Genomic DNA, 17,851 nt, shown 5'->3' with positions numbered 1-17,851 from the left:
CTAATTTAACACCAGTTTTAAAATGCTTAATTACATTGCAGTGTATTTGATAAGTTAAATCAGAGTACTGTCTGAAAACTTGTTGTAAGAATGACTCATTGCATCTTTTGTATTCATTAACCAAATGAAAAGAGGTGTGATGTGCTGTGTAGTAACTGCACCTCTAATTGCTAAGTAGAAGCAATCTCTTTCCAAATTAGGAGGAGTTTGGAGTTTTCCTGACTGCAGTCCACCTTTGGTTTTGAATGGGAGACTCAAAAGGGAGTTTGCTTTTTTCAATACTTTTCTTTTTTCTTAGATTCAATTCTTCATCAGTTATTTATTGTAAGATTTCTTGGCTCTATGGAAGTGAAGTCTGATGAAAGCCCAGATGTTGTTTATGAAACAATGCGTCAAATACTCGCTGCTCGCGCCATCCATAACGTTTTCAGGATGACAGAATCACACTTGTTAGTCACTTGTGACTGTTTAAAGTAAGTTTACTTCCTGACTTCTACTGATGTTTATTTACAGAATGATCTTCTTTCACTTTGGTAAAATTTACTTTCTGGTTTGTCTTTAAAAACAAATTTTTAGGTTAATTGATCCACAGACACAAGTTACAAGACTACGAGTAAGTAACTTTCCATTTTAAGATAAATACCCAGCAATGTAATTCTTTTACTTTAAAAGTATTATTATTAGATGATAGCAAAAATCAATGATAGCATGAGCTTTCTAGCCAATTTGCCACTGAAATTAGGAGACCAGTGCAGACATTTAGAAACACTTGCAAATCAGGTTTAGGGGAGGAATTTCAATAGGTCAAATTGGCTTTTGAGTCTCCCTTCCCCCTGTGATCTGAGAGGATAAAATGTTAAAGAGAGAACATTCATGATGGAGTCACATTAGTTCTGAAGTCCAAGAGGGTTTGTTTGCTGCTTGTTTTTTTGTTTTGTTTTGGGGTTTTGTTTTTAATGCATAATTGCTTTGAGGGTGTAGCATGGTTTCTGGTTTGATTCCTTGTTTTTCTATATTGAAAATGCACTTGATATAAGATGTAAGTGGAATTCTTGTTAGGATATAAAATAAGGCCAGCTTAATTTTTCAGTAGTAGCAGTCTTTATTCTTTATGTTTCAAAACTATTCTCTCTCCCCCTTTTTATGCACAGTTTATGGTCCATCATTTAATTTCTTTGTGTTTTTAAAAACATTCATCTTTTTGGAAGTTCTGAATGGCTTTCCTTTCCATAAAAGGAAATCTTGAGCATGGAAAAATATCTTGATATTTAAAGTTTGACATTAAGTTCAAAAGTACTCCTAAGCTGTAACCTTTTACAGGTGAGATACCTGAACTCAGGTTATGTCCCATATGCTAAATGCAAACATCTAATCCTAGGAAAAGCTCATCCTATCACTTTATAGCAGCTGTAGTAGGGACTCTCAGAATTTTAAAATTTATCATCTTTTAAGTCTTAAAAAGGTAATTTGAAGTCCAACTTCTTTTAAGAATAAGAATGCAAAACAGTTTTCTTGTAACAAACTAATGAGGGTATGTGGTTCGTATGGGTTGGGTTTTTTTTTCTTGCTTGTATAATTCAGGAGAGCTGAGCTAAATGCAATAAAGCTTTTTGAGGAGTAGTGCCTTTAGATGGAACAATATATTGATAGCTTAGTCACAAATGTAATTATAATGAGTGATTAAAACAAAATAAAAAATAAGTGTATCCACATTTACAAAGATGACTGACTCGCACTGCAAATGTGGTCCCTTTTTCTTACATGGAGTTTGTTTTTTAATATTTGCTTGCCTTTTAAATAATGTAATCCTTGCTGTCTCATCTGTGTTTTATAACGTTTAATCAGATCTTGTGCTGTGGCTGTGCATTAATTCACATGTAGTATATTGAAACCTCATGTAGAAAATGATCTGGAACCATTAATCTGTCCATATTTGATCCTTTTGGCAGTTTCCTTTGCCCAATGTAGTTCTGTATGCTACACACCAGGAGAATAAGCGCCTGTTTGGATTTGTGCTTAGAACCTCAGGAGGGAGAGTGGAGAGCCGCCAGACTTCCATCTGCTATATATTTGAATCCAATAATGAAGGGGAAAAGGTATTGGTGATGGTTAACTTGTATGAGTTGTGAATCTGGATTCCAAGATGCTAGATCCGTTCAAGCTGTCTAAGGGATTTTTTGGTTTATGTACTGAAAAACAGTTAAACCTGTCAGTTTAACTACCTGCAAGTGCTTTAATGTGCTGTTATATCTTAATTGGGGATGCTGGCTTAAATTTAAAGGCATTTTTAATTATTTCCTATCTGTTTTGTGTTTAGATTTGTGACTCTGTCGGACTGGCCAAACAGATAGCTTTTCATGCAGAACTGGTAAGAATCTTTTTGAAGCAAGGGATACTTGAGAATGGAAGGAAGGTATATTTAATATGTGTAATAGAACGTATTCTGCAAGAAGCTTCTAGATGCAGTAATACTGTTGTGAATTTTAAGATTTTTTTTTCCTAGAATTTACATTTAAATTCAAATTAAAAAACTGACTGATATCTACTCTAGAATAATACTCAATGTAGGATTAATTTTGCTACTTTTAACAACCACACCAGTCCTTTAAAAGCAGAATAATCAAAACAGTGATGTCACAGTCAGCAAGCTGGTATCAGTCAGTAGTGTATCAAACATCTGAGGTTGTTGTTACTGACTGTATTTCCATTTTTGCCCTTTAGGACCGAAAAGCTTCAGAAAAGCAGAAAGAAATAGATAGAGTCAAAGAGAAACAGCAAAAAGAACTGAATAAACAAAAGCAAATTGAAAAGGTACCTTTCATCATTATTTCTTGATATCAGTTTTTTTCTACTTACTTTCTTTTGCAGTTTTGTCCTCCAAGCTCCACTATCATACTCTGTGGTATGAGTTCATGGAATATTGTGAAGTTAATTATCAGAAGTGTTTCCTGTGCAGATTTTGTATACTTTTGTATGGTAGTTTTAAGAAGAGCTCCTTGAGGAGATAAATGACAAAATATCTTTATAGGAATATTTAAAGAGCAGTGCTTGAAGGAACACTTATCACAGGCCAAGAATAATTTGTTGCTGATGAGGGTTCAGTCACACAATGAGGAAAGGGGCTGAAGAATCATAGAATTGTTTAGGTTAGAAAAGACTGCTAAAAGATTGATTGTTTTGGTTTCCTCTTCAGTCTTTTAATTCCCTTTGTGCACAAGGCTGTCCACTGATATTATTGATAGATCATTTAGAAATCATAATAATGGTGTCCTGTGTCAGTTGCAGATGGCTTTAAAGTAATACTCTTTTTCTGATTTCCCCACTCCCCTTTTCAACTTAGGACTTGGAGGAGCAGAGCCGGTTGATAGCAGCTTCCAGCAGATCCAACCAGAGCAGCACAGAAGGACAGTTTGTGGTCCTTAGCAGCAGCCAGTCAGAAGACAGTGATTTAGGAGAAGAGGGAAAGAAGAAGAGAGAATCTGAAGCCTAACATTGCCTGCTTCATTAAAATTGGAATCATGGATTTATCTGGTGAAATGGCACAAGTTCTACAAGAGGTGAAATGTAGGTGGAGGGTCTGTCGTGGTATAGAAAAGACTTCACAATATATAGACCCTATTATGCCTTGATTTTTCTTTCTCAGTTAAGAGATTTCCATTTCCTGTCAGTGTAATTTCTCTTGTATGCCAGATGAAGCATGGTGATGCTGCCATGTTTATTACAAATATATGTTTTCTCAAGGCTTCTCTGCAGTATGGGAAAAAACATGGGGTTCTTCCCCACTTACCTCTGTGCAATTGACTGCTGTGGAAGCAAAACTGAAAATTCAATGGCTTCAGCAGTAACACAGAAGTTCTTTACACTGCACTATGGAAAACACCTTGCTGGAAACAAATGTGGATGTCCAAATAAGACAGTGCTAAGCTTTACCCAGTTTGTTGCACATACCTGTTGTTAGATTTAGAAAGAAGGATCCTCATTAACATCAGTGAGATGTACAATAGTTCTAAACAGACGGATCTTTTTTGTTTCATTTTGCACTGTATGATACTGTCTTGATTTTTTTTTTTCCTTTGGTTGAGTACAATGCTAAAAAACTTCTTTCAACGGGAGAAAAAGATACTGTCAGACCTAGAGAAGAGCTGATGAGATGCAGCTGAACTTTGCTGCATGATGAAAAGCATTCCTCATCAAATTATATGAGTAATGTATATAGCCTTGTAGCACAAGTGCCATGTTCTTGGTTTTTCCCCAGTACTTGGAATAAAAAGCTGTAAACCTTTGAGTTCATTTTTATAAAACATGCTTAGAGTTGCAGGAACATCTTGAATTCCATCAAATAAAAAATCTTCTGCATATGGAAAGCCTTGCTGCCAGTACACTTCATCTACTGAAAATGCATTGAGGCTCTTTAGTCTTTTTATAAAAAATTATTTTGCAAACAGAATTTACCAGTTCTGAAGTAAGAGATGATACAAATCCTACATCCTAGAGCCAATCCTGGAAAGCATTTTTCAAAGTGGTGTCTGTTTACAGCTTGTAATCTGCACTCCATATGCCAGACCCTGTGTAATATTTATTTTGTATAGTATTAGATGTCCATTCACCTTTTGATCCAGAAGAGAAATCTTGTCTGAAGAGAAATATTTATTTTTGCACTAATTACTATAAATACTAAAATCCAGTGGAACAGAAGATAGCTTTCTAATAGTGGCATGAAAATAACAGGATATGTAAAGAGAAAAGATATACTTATATTCCAAGTTATAATATAACAGTTATGAGTGATTTACAGTTCATTGCATGGCATTTCTGGTGTTCAGGAATGGAAGCAATTTTGATAGTATCTCCTCAGCAGCTGGTGATGGCCCAGCCCTTCCTAGCTGGAGTTGCTCAGTGCTGATAAAGTTAGTGAGGAATCTCAGGTCGTGTCTGTTGGATGGCTGTAGGTGCACAGAGGGCTCTTCCAGCACATGAAGAGTGCCCTGCATTGCCTAATGCCAGCATCCTCCTCCTGCCCTTGCTGCTGGACATGTCACTTGGTGTGCAGGAGTTCATGGCCTCAGCTCCTGTGACAGACAGAAGGGCAGCAGTGCCTGCCACCACAGCCTGGGCAGGAGCTTGAGCAGCCACCAAAAGACCCTACCTTGAAAAAGGAGGGGGAGGCTGAGGAGGGCAGAGCCCCCAGGTTTTCCTCCTGAGTTAGTTATGAGGTCCTGTTCCAGTGCATTTTTCATCTCCAGAGTAGCCATTCACTTGTAGAAATATCTGCTTTTGCTGTTGCCCAGTTAAGTCAAATAGTATTGCCCTGTGGTCAGATCTGGCTGGCACACTGCCACATGGACCACCAACCAAACTGAGGCTTCTTTTAAAAGACAGTGGCATTTTTATTTCATATCTAGGCCTCCATTCTCAGCTCCCATTTTTAAGAGACTATTTTTAATCTTGCCAGTGAAAATGTACAGAGAGGCAGCAAATCCAGTTTTTTTTCCTTTGTGCTAAAATCAAGGCTTACAGAGTGGCAAAGCAGACTGTCTCTGTAAATTGTTCCAGTTCATGTTTGTTTGTGTTTCTTTTTATTTACTGATATTTCTGTTTTCTATCAAATAATATCACAGGGTAGCTCAAGGTTAGTGGGTCTTACTCCTATCTTTCTCAAGTATATCCTGAGGATGAAGCAGTTTTGAAGCAGCACAGGAAGTCTGAAATCAGTGATCTCCAGTGTCTAGAATCCAGTCGTCAGCTTGTCAGAGGAGGACTGATTGTGTTAAGCACTGGAGCTGCAGTACCCCAGGCTCCAGAGGGAAGAGAGATAATAGACACGCACTCTCATGAAAAAGCATTTCTGATCTGTAACTTGTTTTGCATTAGCCTTATTGAAGAAAGGTCAGAAAATGGAATTACTGTATTGTTCTCAAAACCTACCATTACTATTTTAGATGTAAATCTGCAACGATGAGGAAGAAAATCTAATGAAGTTGGCAGGGGAATTTATTGTCATACAAGATTTTTTGGATTTAGCAATAAATGTTGAAATTATTCCATTTGCTTTTCAGGCTTTCCATATATGCCATTAAATAGCTTTCTAAAACAGACAGAGTAGGAGTAAAGTGCATTTCACTTAATGTTGGATGATTCTCATCTTAACCACTAAACTACTGATATGTATGAATGAAATGTAGGGGTTGGTTTTTTGCTTATTTATGGCAGTTTCACAGGTGTAAAATGAGCAAGAAGGTAAAAGCATCTGGGATAATGATGGAAGCTGCAAGAGCAAAAGGCATGTCAGCAGAGCTGAGCAAGTCAGACAGGAATGGTGACTGAGTTAGGGGGTGAGTGACTGAGCTTTGCCTAAAGGGAGGATCACACAGGTTGTAATTGGAACTATCTCAAGGCAAAAATAGCTGCTGAGGTTTTATCCTCGCCCTTCTTCCCAAAAGGAAAAGTTATTTGGTACCTTTTTTCCCATAAGGTTTAGAACTACTTCATTAGAAAACAGTTTTGTTAATAATCATTTAAAAAATACACAATGCTTCGTATTTTCATTGAGAGTATGACTTTTTGTGGGAACACCTCATTGTGTGCTGGGAACTGCTGCCAGAAAGATTTCACCACCTGAGTATTACTGTAACTAAATTACTAGATGGTTTCCTCTCCTAAATTACAGGAGATTAAATAAATTACAGGAGATTAAATAAATTCTCCTGTTTATTATTTCCTATTGCCTTTTATTCACAAACTGATCTTTCAAGCACTTTCAGCTGAAGCTGTAGTTTGCTTCATGTGCATCTATTATTTCAGTCACTCCTTAAAATACTGTTTCAAGTCCATGATTTTGAAGTGACTTCATGTAGGTACTGAATTGGCAGTATTGTTCAGGACTAACTTGTTATGTTGCTAATTGCAGCCTCATAATTACTGTCACACTTTTATCCCTTAGGTAAGAGGATATGAAGCTTGTTAACACTGTAAATTTATACACTGCAGACCCAAGCCAGTCTTACCATCAGTTGTTTCAAGCTACATACATTGTTCCTGTATGTAATGGCATGAATATAAAAATATATCAGGTGTGCTTATATAGCTGGCACTCCTCTGTGGCCACTGCCAGTTTGGCCAAGTCTGAACCCGAGAACAAGGTCAAAGTCATGTGCAACTTAAACATATCTAACTGGTTATCATCAGGTACTGAAAAGTTATTTGAATGTCATAGTCTTAACTTCCTTAATCTGTTTAGGTTTGAAATTGTATCAAGACAATTTACTGTTGAACAGTAAAGTAATATTTCAGAGTTAAGAAACATTCCCCTTCTAGAGGGCTGTCAGATTTCCTCTTTATATGGATGTAAACCCAGAGCTGAAAATCACAAAACAGCTAAAGCTATTTATGAAGCTATTTATGAAGGTGTAATTGACATACATGGATATAAAGAAATTAACTTGATTGTTTAAAGTAAATTCTGTCTATGTTTAAGGTAAATTCTGATTAATCAGTTGCACAGCATTTGGGGCAAGCCAGTGGTGAAAAATGCGCTACAACATAGTCTCTTATTATTTAGGAAATAGTTCTCCTAGAGAAAGAAAACTGCCACTGCTTAGTGAATTTAGTAGAACTATTGTCTAGTGTAACAGCAAAAGCTCATACTTTATATTCTTTCTCTTGCTCTGTATTACAAAAGTTCTTGCAAGTTAATTAGTCCCCAAGGCTTTTTTATTTAAGTACTAAGTTGACTTTTTTTTTCCCTGCCACTGTGGTATCTAAGTTGTCATGAAAAAAGTCAGTGTGTCATTGTAAATGCACTTGTATTCCTGATGAAATTTATATTGCAAGCCGAGGATTTTGTACAATCTTTCTGGTCATTTTTATAATAGAGTGAAGTGGTCAAATTCTTATGATGGTGTTCTGGATTGGTCCTGTTCTGGTGAAGTGTAAGTGATTTTTGCAATATTTGAGATTGACTTGCACATTTTCCCTGAATAGCTGTATTAAAAAGCACCAATGGCACATTTATGTCAACTCTGATTGTTGTGTCTTAATCTTGGAAACATGGATAATAACCCTATTGTGCCAGGGCTCCAGTCAGCATTTTGTATATTAAATAAAAGCTTAACTATAGTAACCTGCTGAGTGGGATTTGTACTGACGCAGAAGCCTCCTGCATTCTTCATCATACTGACTTTCAGGAAGTACCATTATTGGTGACAGGATGTGTTCCCTTCCATTAAACAAAGTTCTAACATGCAGTTATAGCCCTCTGTTGTCAAGTGTAGCTCAGTTCTCTTAATTTTTATAGTATTAGCCAGGTAACCTCAGAGGAAGTTGTTATACTTGGGAATGCTGATAACTTATTTTTGCAACAATCAAAGCCTGAAGGTGACCAGGAGCTGTGGCAGCTGGCTGGGCAGGGCCCATGGTGCAGTGACACAGGACAGTGAGGGCTCTGCAGCGCCACGGTTCTGGGAACAAGCCCAGTGCAGAGGCTCTACCAGTGCAGAGGCTCTACCAGCACAGCTATGACCACAGGTACTGGACATATCTTCACAGGCTGAGTTAGTTTATTATGTGATAACCACCATGTAAAAAACCATGGGCCATAACCACATTATGGTTAAATTTGTATTTTATAAGGTTTGTAGATTTTTCTGGGGAAAAGCAGACTTTTGAATTCTGTAACTTCCATGATAAAGATGCATGTATAACTAGAAAAAAAAAGATCTATGCTTACTTGATTATGAAGGAATAAATACTACTAATGCCAAATGTGTTGATGAACTTCTCTTTTTTCTAAAACAGGGACTGACATTTGCAGTATTTTTAAAAGGACCAGGCATGCTCTAGGTCCAAGATTTCTGTAACACTTCCTAAAATGACAGGGCTCCAAAAGCCTAAGCTCCGTCTCTATAGCGAGAAACTGCAAAAATTGCAAGCATGCTTTGGACAGCACTGTAAAACGAAAACCCAGTTCTAGAGAGAATAATCAAAAGTCCCTAGTGGAGGGGACATACCAGACCTGAGAAGGAGCTGCAGACCTAACACATCTTTCAGCAGTGCCACCTTGTTGAAACCTTGGCATGTCACATGAGCTGCTGTGATAAGCAGAGGGTTCTACAGCTTAATCCCATTTCATTGCCTAGAATGGGAGATTGCTTTATTGGGTGAAAAAAAATACTTAAGCTGCTCTTCAGAACTTCACTGTAGGACTTCACAAATAAAAAGGGTTTGCAGTGCTGCATTTTACACTTTGTCACGCTAGGTGTTTAAAATGCTGTTGCCGTAATATTAACTAATGAAATATAGGTCATATTCTAGGAGAGCTGTAGAACAGGATCCCCAATACTTACATTTTGGAGTTCTTGCCATTTTCTTCAGGGGGTGAGGGGAGAATGTGGGCATTTCTTAATATACAGAGGAGAGAAAATCCCAAAAGAAAAAGGCACAACAGCCTTATCCATGTTACCATTCCCTTCAAAGTACAGGGCTAATACTTATGCACAGTTGAGGTTGTAGATCCCTGTGAAGTTTTCCTGTCCATAAAGATCATATTCCTTGTACAGTATATAGTCTTTCAAGCGGTTTGGTAGTGGGAGGAAGGTCATGAAGACAGGACAGCGGAGACGCAGCCGGCCCATGCACGCCCGGATCTTCAGCCGGCAAAGGTGCTTCAGGGAGCGAGGATTTGCTAGAAAGGAGAAGGAAAATTAAAATGCTACCAACCAAAAAGGCCCCAATGCCAAACCATCTTGTTTTCACTAGGAATGTAAGCAGATGCTTACTTAAAATGAAATTGATGTCTGGCCAGAGATCTTGTTCTTTGAGAACTGCTTCGAGCTTCCAGCAAATCTTAACGTGATCAACGTAATCCAACATGACTCGCACTACTTTCGCAGACACGTGCTTCAGCCAGGACAAGGTTATCACTTCACAGAACTGATAGAAACAAAACGTCAAGTAGGGCAATATTCAATACTGCAGCAAATGAATTCTGTCTCTGAGGACAAGAACAATTAACTAACTTGCGCAAAATCCAAGGAAGAATGAATGTTTTGTCAGATAAGGGAGTTCAGCGGTTACCACAGTTTGCGTAGGCCTCACTAGTAGAATCTAAAAACCTGAGAGATGGTTATTTTGTACCAGATCCAAACCAAACTTAAGCAGTTGTATATTTGGTAACTTGGTGCTTAAAAAGAGCTACCACTCTCTAAGTGGAATTTAGACTTGTATCCCAGGTGCTTAATAGGGGGATCCATCAGCCCAGTGCACACATCATCCTCTTATATTTAGGTTAAAGAAACGTTTATTACGTTCAAATGGACTTTAAAAACTGCAAAACAATGACACTGATGGGTGTCTCTAGGAACCTCTTTAGGTTTGCTAATTTTTGCTCAGTGCTTATCCCACCAGTGCCAGCATCCTTACAATAGACTTGCAGTGTTGGTGTTCTGGTACAGGACAGTGCAGAGAGGCAGCCTGCAAATCCCTACTTTCACAGCATAGACAATGCTGCCCTGGAGAGCTAATTCCATACTGATCATTAGCATATCACCAGCTGTATTTTCACAATTCAAAATTACCATTCACAATCATTTGCTGTCATGAACCAGGCTATTTAATTTTAAAGCCTTGTCTATTCCTCTCTTCATGTGTAAACTGTCTTCAAAACCTCCATTTCTGACGCTGCACTAAGCACCTTTCCGTTCAGTGTTTAGGAAGGACAGTGGTAGTAAGCCAGCCCAGGCAGCCATGTGGCACACATACCATGGTGTCTTTGATCACGGTGGAGGTCCAGCCGTCAGTCACGTACTGGGCATGGGAGCCGTTGCCCCGCGGGCAGTCGAAGCAGCGGTGCACATCGTAGCCGTAGTTGAGCAGCATCCTCAGCATCACCTCATCTTTGAGCGCGTACTGCAGAGCTGACGGGAAATGCGTGGTGTTCACGCGGCAGAAGTAATTGACATTGGCCCCGTGGCGCAGCAGCAGATTCATCAGCTCGTAGTTGCCCATTCTCAAGGCTATTTGAAGGCAGTTGATGGGATCTTGGTTTGTCAGGGCTCCAGCATTCAGCAGCAGCTGTGTGGAGCAGATATCCCCGTTGGAAACGGCAAAGTACAGCGCTGATTTCCGGTGGTCGTCGTAGCCCCTGCGAACTCTCTGAGCCAGCATGAAATTGGCATCAAAGCCAGACTGCAGGAGAAACTCGAGGCACTGAGGATGTGCTCCTGCTGCAGCTGAGTGAACTGGACTTATCCCACTTTCTTTAATGGCAGCAAAATCAGTCACTGGAACTAAGTATTTCAGGGCTCTGAAAAATTAGAAACATCTCAGAATCTTAAATATATTGGTCCAGCTAACTCATCTTTGAATTTCTCTGTTCAGAATTCATCATGACTGTTAAAATAGTCTTAAATATACCCAATCAGTAACATGGCCTGCATTGACTTGAATTGCTAACAATGAAATTGTTAGGCAGCAATGGATACTGACTTTACACATACTACACATAAAATATTATGATATTATACCATTATTCATGAACAACCCATTCCTTGCTACAGGAATAAATTCTCAATAGAAGTTTTTCTAAAGTTTTTTCTTTATTGAGAAGATTCCTTCTCAATAGAAGTTTTTCCTGAACGTTGAAAGCACAGTGTTATTGCTTAACCTACAGGAATTAGGGAATTAATGAAATATATATTGTAATATGAATACATATAATCTGTAATGTAACATATAAATCTAAGTTTAAATATAACAATGTATACAAAATATTAATACAGTAATAAGGAATTCTCAGATTCTTGTTTCTCATTTGTTAGTTGAGATTTTAGTATAAATATCTTCCAGTAGTCTTACTCTTTAAAATAGGGATAACCCTTATTCCTTAGGTCTATTTGCTATTTAGTACATTCACTTTTCTGTGATGGGGTGGACATGGGACATTGAACCAAAGTAAGTGAGGATGTCCTAAGAATCTCACCATCACACTGGGCAGTGTTACTACTTGTGACAAATGGGGAAATACTATAGGGATTAAGATGGACATCCTAAAATGATGAAGATTTTATCCTGACTGGTCTCTTATGTTCAGACACAGAACAATATTCACACAGTCAAAAATAATTTCTTGTAGAAACTACAGATTTGCTGCCTGTTTTGAGTAAGGTAAAATTAGTAGAATTAATATTTCTGGTATCACTATGACTTGATTTTAAAGTATATTAACTCACAGAAAGTGTCCTCTATATGCAGCTCTGTGGATTGGCAAATGACCCGAGTGCTTTGGTACATTGGCATCAGCCCCATATTCTAGTAAAAGACTCACAGAATCTGGATTTCCTCCTCCTGCTGCTTCAAACAATACAGAAGCACAATCCTTTGCCTGTGAAAGAACATCTGCACCTGGGAAGAAGCAGCAAGGATTTGCACAGTTGTCACTGTACATATCCAGCTGTAATTAATATTGCCAGCCCCCCAGTGACATGGTATTTTGAATTTTGAATTTCAACACCAAAGAAAACCACTATAGGCATAAACCTTTGTGCTGGATCCTTGATTTTAGATGTGTTTATGTAATCCTGGGAACAAGAAGGTCTAGATTGCTTTGAACACAAACAGTAAGAATTGCTCCTAGAACTGGGCCAACAAAGAGTTTGGTTCTTATTAATCCAAACAGTTGCTTTTTGGCTTACATACAGTGCATTTCAATTCTTTTACTTTACAAAGACCAGACAGGTGTAACTGCAAATGTGAGAGAACCCAGTATCCAAACAGTTAATGCAATCCAGTTCCAGCGTTGCTGAACCATCACGTGAAATTCCCCACAATAAGTGTCTTGTCAGGCCTTCCCTAAGGTGACCTGTCTACTTTCTATTTGAGAAAACAATAAAGCATTTAAACACAATATAAGTCCTCACTAAAATATTAATATATTATTTCAATATAAAATTTTATCTTTATCAGGCCTTAATCACATCACAACAACCCTCTTGGTGCAGATAGCATTTAATTTTCTCTAGTAAGGTGAGTTACTTCTGCTGCTATTTCTGAAGGTGTGTCTGAAGCCTTCTCTCCCTATATGGTCCTATTAATAAAGTCTCACCTCTTTGCAGTAAGAGCTCCATGACTTCTGTATGTCCCATCTGTGCAGCCAGTGCTAGAGGTGTGAGGCCATATCCACTGCGGGGGTCAGGATCTGCTCCAGAATCCAGGAGAAGCCTTACCAGATCCTTCCTGCCCAGCCTGGCTGCCTCATGCAGAGCAGTTCTCTCATGGACACAACGCAGATTCACTCTGGCACCAAATCGTAGTAACAAGGAGGCAGTCTCATAGGAATCATGTTTAATTGCTGCAGGACAGCAAGCAAAGCATCAGACTGGATGTTGTTCAATCCTATTCTGTGCATTAAGGCTCCTGTTATGTGGCAGCCCAGGAAAGCTGTTCCTGACAGTGCTATTTATACAATGAGAAATGTCACCCTACATTGAAAGGTTTAACTCATCAACAAGTCTGTTCTTTGCTTCCAAGACAGCACTAAGTATACAAACGAACAATCTAATGGTAATGTCTTTTTCTCTCTGTAGATTTTTTCCTGTCTGTTGGTAATGGAACAGAACACAGCTTTCCTTGCCACTAGATGGAGATCACATCCAGGGCCGTGGAGCTCAGGAGCTGCCACCAGAGCTCCATTTAATCTCCATAAGCAGTTACCATAATGTGAAACAAAGCTTATAATGGCTGTTTCATATCCCTTCTTAACTTAATAAGCCTGAACTCTAAAGTCAGTGAGGATCTTAAAAGACAAATTTGCATTAACTCCAGTGGATGGAATGATTAGGCAACACCCTTCCCTCCTTCTCTCTTTGATCTTCCACGCTGTGCAGGATAGAGAGTGTCCTTCATCAGGACAGATTAGCCCGAGCAGCTTCACGTGCCACAGCTGCTTGAACACCAGTGACAGCACTGGTGATAGAAACTGGGATGGCCCATTATCTGAAACCTACACGGCTGCTTTAGATAAATCCTGTCCATCCCCTTCTTGGGGGAGTGCACTTCAAAAGTATCGAGGAATTCCCTACATTTTTTTTAAGCAGATGGCCCTGACTTGAAGCTTCAGCCATTTCACAAGGATGGGCTGGGGGTCCTACAGATGATTGCTAGGCTTTTTTCTCATCCTTTAACAACAGCTTTGAAAAAGAAACCACCCTTCAATACAGAAAAATGTACAGGTTCATCCAAAAATCTTAGAGTGCTCCTTTAGAATTTAGATAATGAGAACACACTTGCCTCTTTTTTGGCTAGGATGCAATAAGAGTGAAAGCATCATAGCCCAGACTGAGGGAAGCAAAGCAAATTAACACAGAACACTTTTGAAAAACATTTTGGCAAAATATGGTTCTTTACAAATCAAGAATTACAGTTCTTGTGCATGATCAAATTAAAGTGGCATTCATACAAAGAGTGTGGGTATGAGACTATACTTGGATCATGCTAGTTAGGGGACCTTATTCTTAAATTACAAAATATTAAAGAGAAGTGAACTGAGAATGTTAGCCTGGCTTCTTCACTTGTCATCCTTGGACCAATGCCAGTAATGTCTAAATAGCGACAAACTCTGCTTTGTGCTCTACATACTGCAGATAAATCAGGCTGGTTGGCTATAATTTTTGAAAATTAAAGCCAATTACCATGGGTTTTGGAGAAAGAGAGTCTGATGCAATTATGGAGATACCAGGTGGGCAGAATGCTTTATGCCTGCAGACATGAAGGGCAGTAATAGCATTAAGAAGCAGAAGGACTTGGTTACCTGGCACCACTGCAGAAATGATGCCAAGGAAAGCAGAGGATGACACTCTGCACTTCATGGAGAAAGTTAATTATCATCTGAGAAAAACAGACATGGACAGACACATTCAATGCTGAGATTAACATTTTTTCCCTCCTTACAGCAAAATACTTTAGGCATTGAAGTTAAATATATCAAATTGAAAACTAAAATATGTAACTGTATTCTCACTTCATTCCCTCACCTTTCCACCCCTAAAAACAGTATTCACCTATAACTAAAGGAGAATCTCCCTCTTCATTTTTAACATTGGGATTGCAGCCATTGAGCAGGAGATAGAGGACATTGTCCACAAAACAATGTCTTACTGCCACCAAGAGAGGTGTTTCCCCTGTTAGAGTGGTCTGTTCCCACGTAATGTCACGGGAGGCTGAAACACAGAAAAGCAGAACACATTTGAAGTTGGATGATTCATCAAACTCTACTTTGTAAAACCTTTTGATGGAAAACCAGAAGGACTTTGTACCTTTTAGAGTTATTTCAAGAATGTTCTTATTTAGCTGTGCTGCAGCTTCATGCACAGGAAGCCAGCCTTGATGATCTGCTTCTTCAAAGGCAGAACTGTGCTTCACCAACTTCTCCAAGGCCTCTTCTTGGCCTGCGATATTTTAACACACACAGGGATCCCATTACTTATCATAAGACAAAATTCAGACAACTAATACACTGAGTGCCATTTATCCCATCAGTGCACCTTTTAAAAGAAAGGCCTGGAATTTTCCCTTAATTTCAGGAGATGAAGCACTGGAATTTCTGAAAGGGGTAACACTTGAACCCATCCCACTACCATGATCCTATCTAATAAGTTAGCTTTTGGATGTCTTGTTTTTAATTTCCTTACTCCTCCCAAGACTATATAAAAAAAGCTGCACTTAAATCAGGTGATCAAACATTTCAAATGTAGGCATTGCTCAACAATTTCTAGGGGTGTCAGCTTAGTGAGGCGTATTTGCACTTAACTGTCCGAATTGCTGCAATGATCTCCCCATGTTCTTTACTTGCAGTATACTGGAAACTGAATAAACAGAGCAAGAATAAAATGAGAATTAAAAATTCATGTGAAGTTCAGGATATAATTATACCTCAATTTAAATACTCTAATTTACACGGTATGTTAGAGTTCTCTAAGTTACATTGGTTGTGTCAGGGTTTAACACACCAAAACACTTTTGTTGATCGTTTCCAACACTATAAATATTGAATTTTACACACAAAGGCCAAAGATTAAATGCTAAAATGAGGAGAAGCTCCCATACCAATCTAATTTTACACCACCTACTTATCTTCTACATAGAGCCTTATACTCATTTACATATTGAGGTAAAACATAATTTGGAAGTTCCCTACATTCCATATTTTCAAGGAAACAGGTACACTTTTCCAGGGAGAACTCAAAACAAGTGAGCTACCAGGGCTTTCCAGTGTCCGTGAGACCAGCTCAGCACAATACTACATGCTTACAATAATGCCAAGAAGACATCCAAAACAGAAATAATAACTTTTTACCTTTCAAACTCTGTTGCACTGCCACTTGTTTCAATTTTGTGCCTATCTTGCAAGCTTTCCTCAATAGCTTGTTGGGTGTGGATTTCCTCATCAGAATCACCATCAACCACATATACAGAATTATTCATGGCAAATCAGCACAACATGGATCACTTTTGTAGGGAAACACTGCTTTTTAATTAGAAGCAGCTGTTAAATCCTCAGGTTAAATCTGGAGTAGTAGAAGTAACAATCACTGTGTCAATATCAAGAGAAACGGTATGCAATTTAAAATAAATGACTACACTGTTATATACTTAAGTAGTCATGCTGTTCTTGGCATATTCAAGACCTCAGATGTTCTGTTGAGCTCAAACCTCTCATCTGTTTTACCTTATCAAAACTTCCACTCCTGTCTTTCAAGAGAGTGGGCCTGAAAAAACAAAACAAAACAAAACAAAACAAAACTACAGGACAAGAAGAAATGAAGTTAATAATAAAACTGAAAGCAAATAAATAACTTGGCAAAATGAATGAGCACAGCAAATTTAAGGAAGTTGTCAACATGCCAGCTACAAAGCTTGGAATAATTCTAGAAACATCTTAAAGTTGGGCAACAGCAATTCAGAGCAAACCTGCATAATTTAATTTGTTACCTGATTACCAAATGTGTGATTGCAAGGCCTTGCTCTGTAATTATATATGTAACAAAAAAGAGAAATATATTAGCAACATATACAGCAAGAAACTGTTAGTAATTGATTATACTATATCACAGTGAGTACATAAACATTTTAAATCTAGACTACCTTTTTTTTCTAAAAATACTACTGATTTTGCTATGAATTTAGAAAATCTACTGGGTTTCCTCACCTTCTGAAAGACGGAAGACTTCAGCCTTTGTAGAAGTGATTATTAAGTTGAAAGTGACATTTTCAGGATTGTAAACAATCTCTGCAGAGCCCATGTCCATTAATAGCTCACTATAAATACCCGATCATAAGATACTCTGGGACTTTCTCCATGGTTCTTTCACACACATCAGTTACATTTAATAGTCTGAGCTGACAAATGGTGCCAACAAAAGAAGGAATTAAAGTCCACTTTCCTTGTAAAAATACTTTTGATTTTTGGAATAAGAATTTCAGAACTATGGCAGTCACTATTCCATCGTGAAAAGAAAGTTCTTTGTGCTGTCCTAGGAGAGCAAACTGAAGGGGGTGTTAGGAGCTTGCTTAAGAGAGAGACAGCAGAAAAACTAAAACAATAAAAGTAAACATAAACAAGCAAATAATCAAGCAAAAAACTCTATTAAAATTATTACATGTTCCTGATTGCTTAATCATAATTCACACTAATATAAATAGAAAAGCAAGTGAAAAATAGAGTTTTAAAGGGAAAAGCAGTTTCAGAAAGACACTTACCCTGGTTTAACACCCAATAAGCAGGGAAAATAAGGGCACAGATGCCCAGTTGTAATAGTGATGGTAGGATGGAGTGAGACCTTCATGTGTTTCAGTCACTCCT

The 17,851-nt window shown here is 38.2% G+C and overlaps 2 protein-coding genes across 5 annotated transcripts in view; one reads left to right on the top strand and one right to left on the bottom strand.

Annotated features, from left to right (window-relative positions):
- Positions 1–6,515, top strand: part of APPL1 (adaptor protein, phosphotyrosine interacting with PH domain and leucine zipper 1) — a 23,018-nt gene extending 16,503 nt beyond the window's left edge. Inside the window, exons 17-22 of the mRNA XM_085072691.1 lie at positions 299–473; positions 577–613; positions 1,950–2,096; positions 2,318–2,368; positions 2,722–2,811; positions 3,341–6,515. Coding sequence (XP_084928817.1) covers positions 299–473; positions 577–613; positions 1,950–2,096; positions 2,318–2,368; positions 2,722–2,811; positions 3,341–3,490 — 650 coding nt within the window. The 3' untranslated portion in view covers positions 3,491–6,515. The remainder of the gene's footprint in view (positions 1–298; positions 474–576; positions 614–1,949; positions 2,097–2,317; positions 2,369–2,721; positions 2,812–3,340) is intronic.
- The window catches only part of ASB14 (ankyrin repeat and SOCS box containing 14), a 23,081-nt gene extending 5,230 nt beyond the window's left edge, over positions 1–17,851 (bottom strand). The window contains exons 1-10 of one of the 4 annotated variants that reach the window (XR_014854739.1): positions 16,642–17,851; positions 16,346–16,556; positions 15,802–15,854; positions 15,306–15,440; positions 15,051–15,209; positions 13,097–13,342; positions 12,225–12,396; positions 10,756–11,299; positions 9,774–9,927; positions 9,342–9,679 (exon numbers count right to left, since the gene is read on the bottom strand). Coding sequence is in view for 1 of the 4 variants with exons in the window: in XM_085072692.1 (XP_084928818.1) it covers positions 9,486–9,679; positions 9,774–9,927; positions 10,756–11,299; positions 12,225–12,396; positions 13,097–13,342; positions 15,051–15,209; positions 15,306–15,440; positions 15,802–15,854; positions 16,346–16,473 (1,785 nt within the window). In the remaining 3 variants the exon portion in view is untranslated. Of the gene's footprint in view, positions 1–9,337; positions 9,680–9,773; positions 9,928–10,755; positions 11,300–12,224; positions 12,397–13,096; positions 13,343–15,050; positions 15,210–15,305; positions 15,441–15,801; positions 15,855–16,345; positions 16,557–16,641 lie in introns of those variants that run through there. The other 3 variants (XR_014854740.1, XR_014854741.1, XM_085072692.1) reach the window with 3 other exon arrangements.

This window comes from Lichenostomus cassidix, chromosome 12, assembly GCF_008360975.1.
Source record: "Lichenostomus cassidix isolate B80296 chromosome 12, HeHo_3.0, whole genome shotgun sequence".
Lineage (NCBI taxonomy): Eukaryota > Metazoa > Chordata > Aves > Passeriformes > Meliphagidae > Lichenostomus > Lichenostomus cassidix.
Note: the sequence above shows the minus strand (reverse complement) of the source record. Positions and strands in the feature narration are given on the sequence as shown.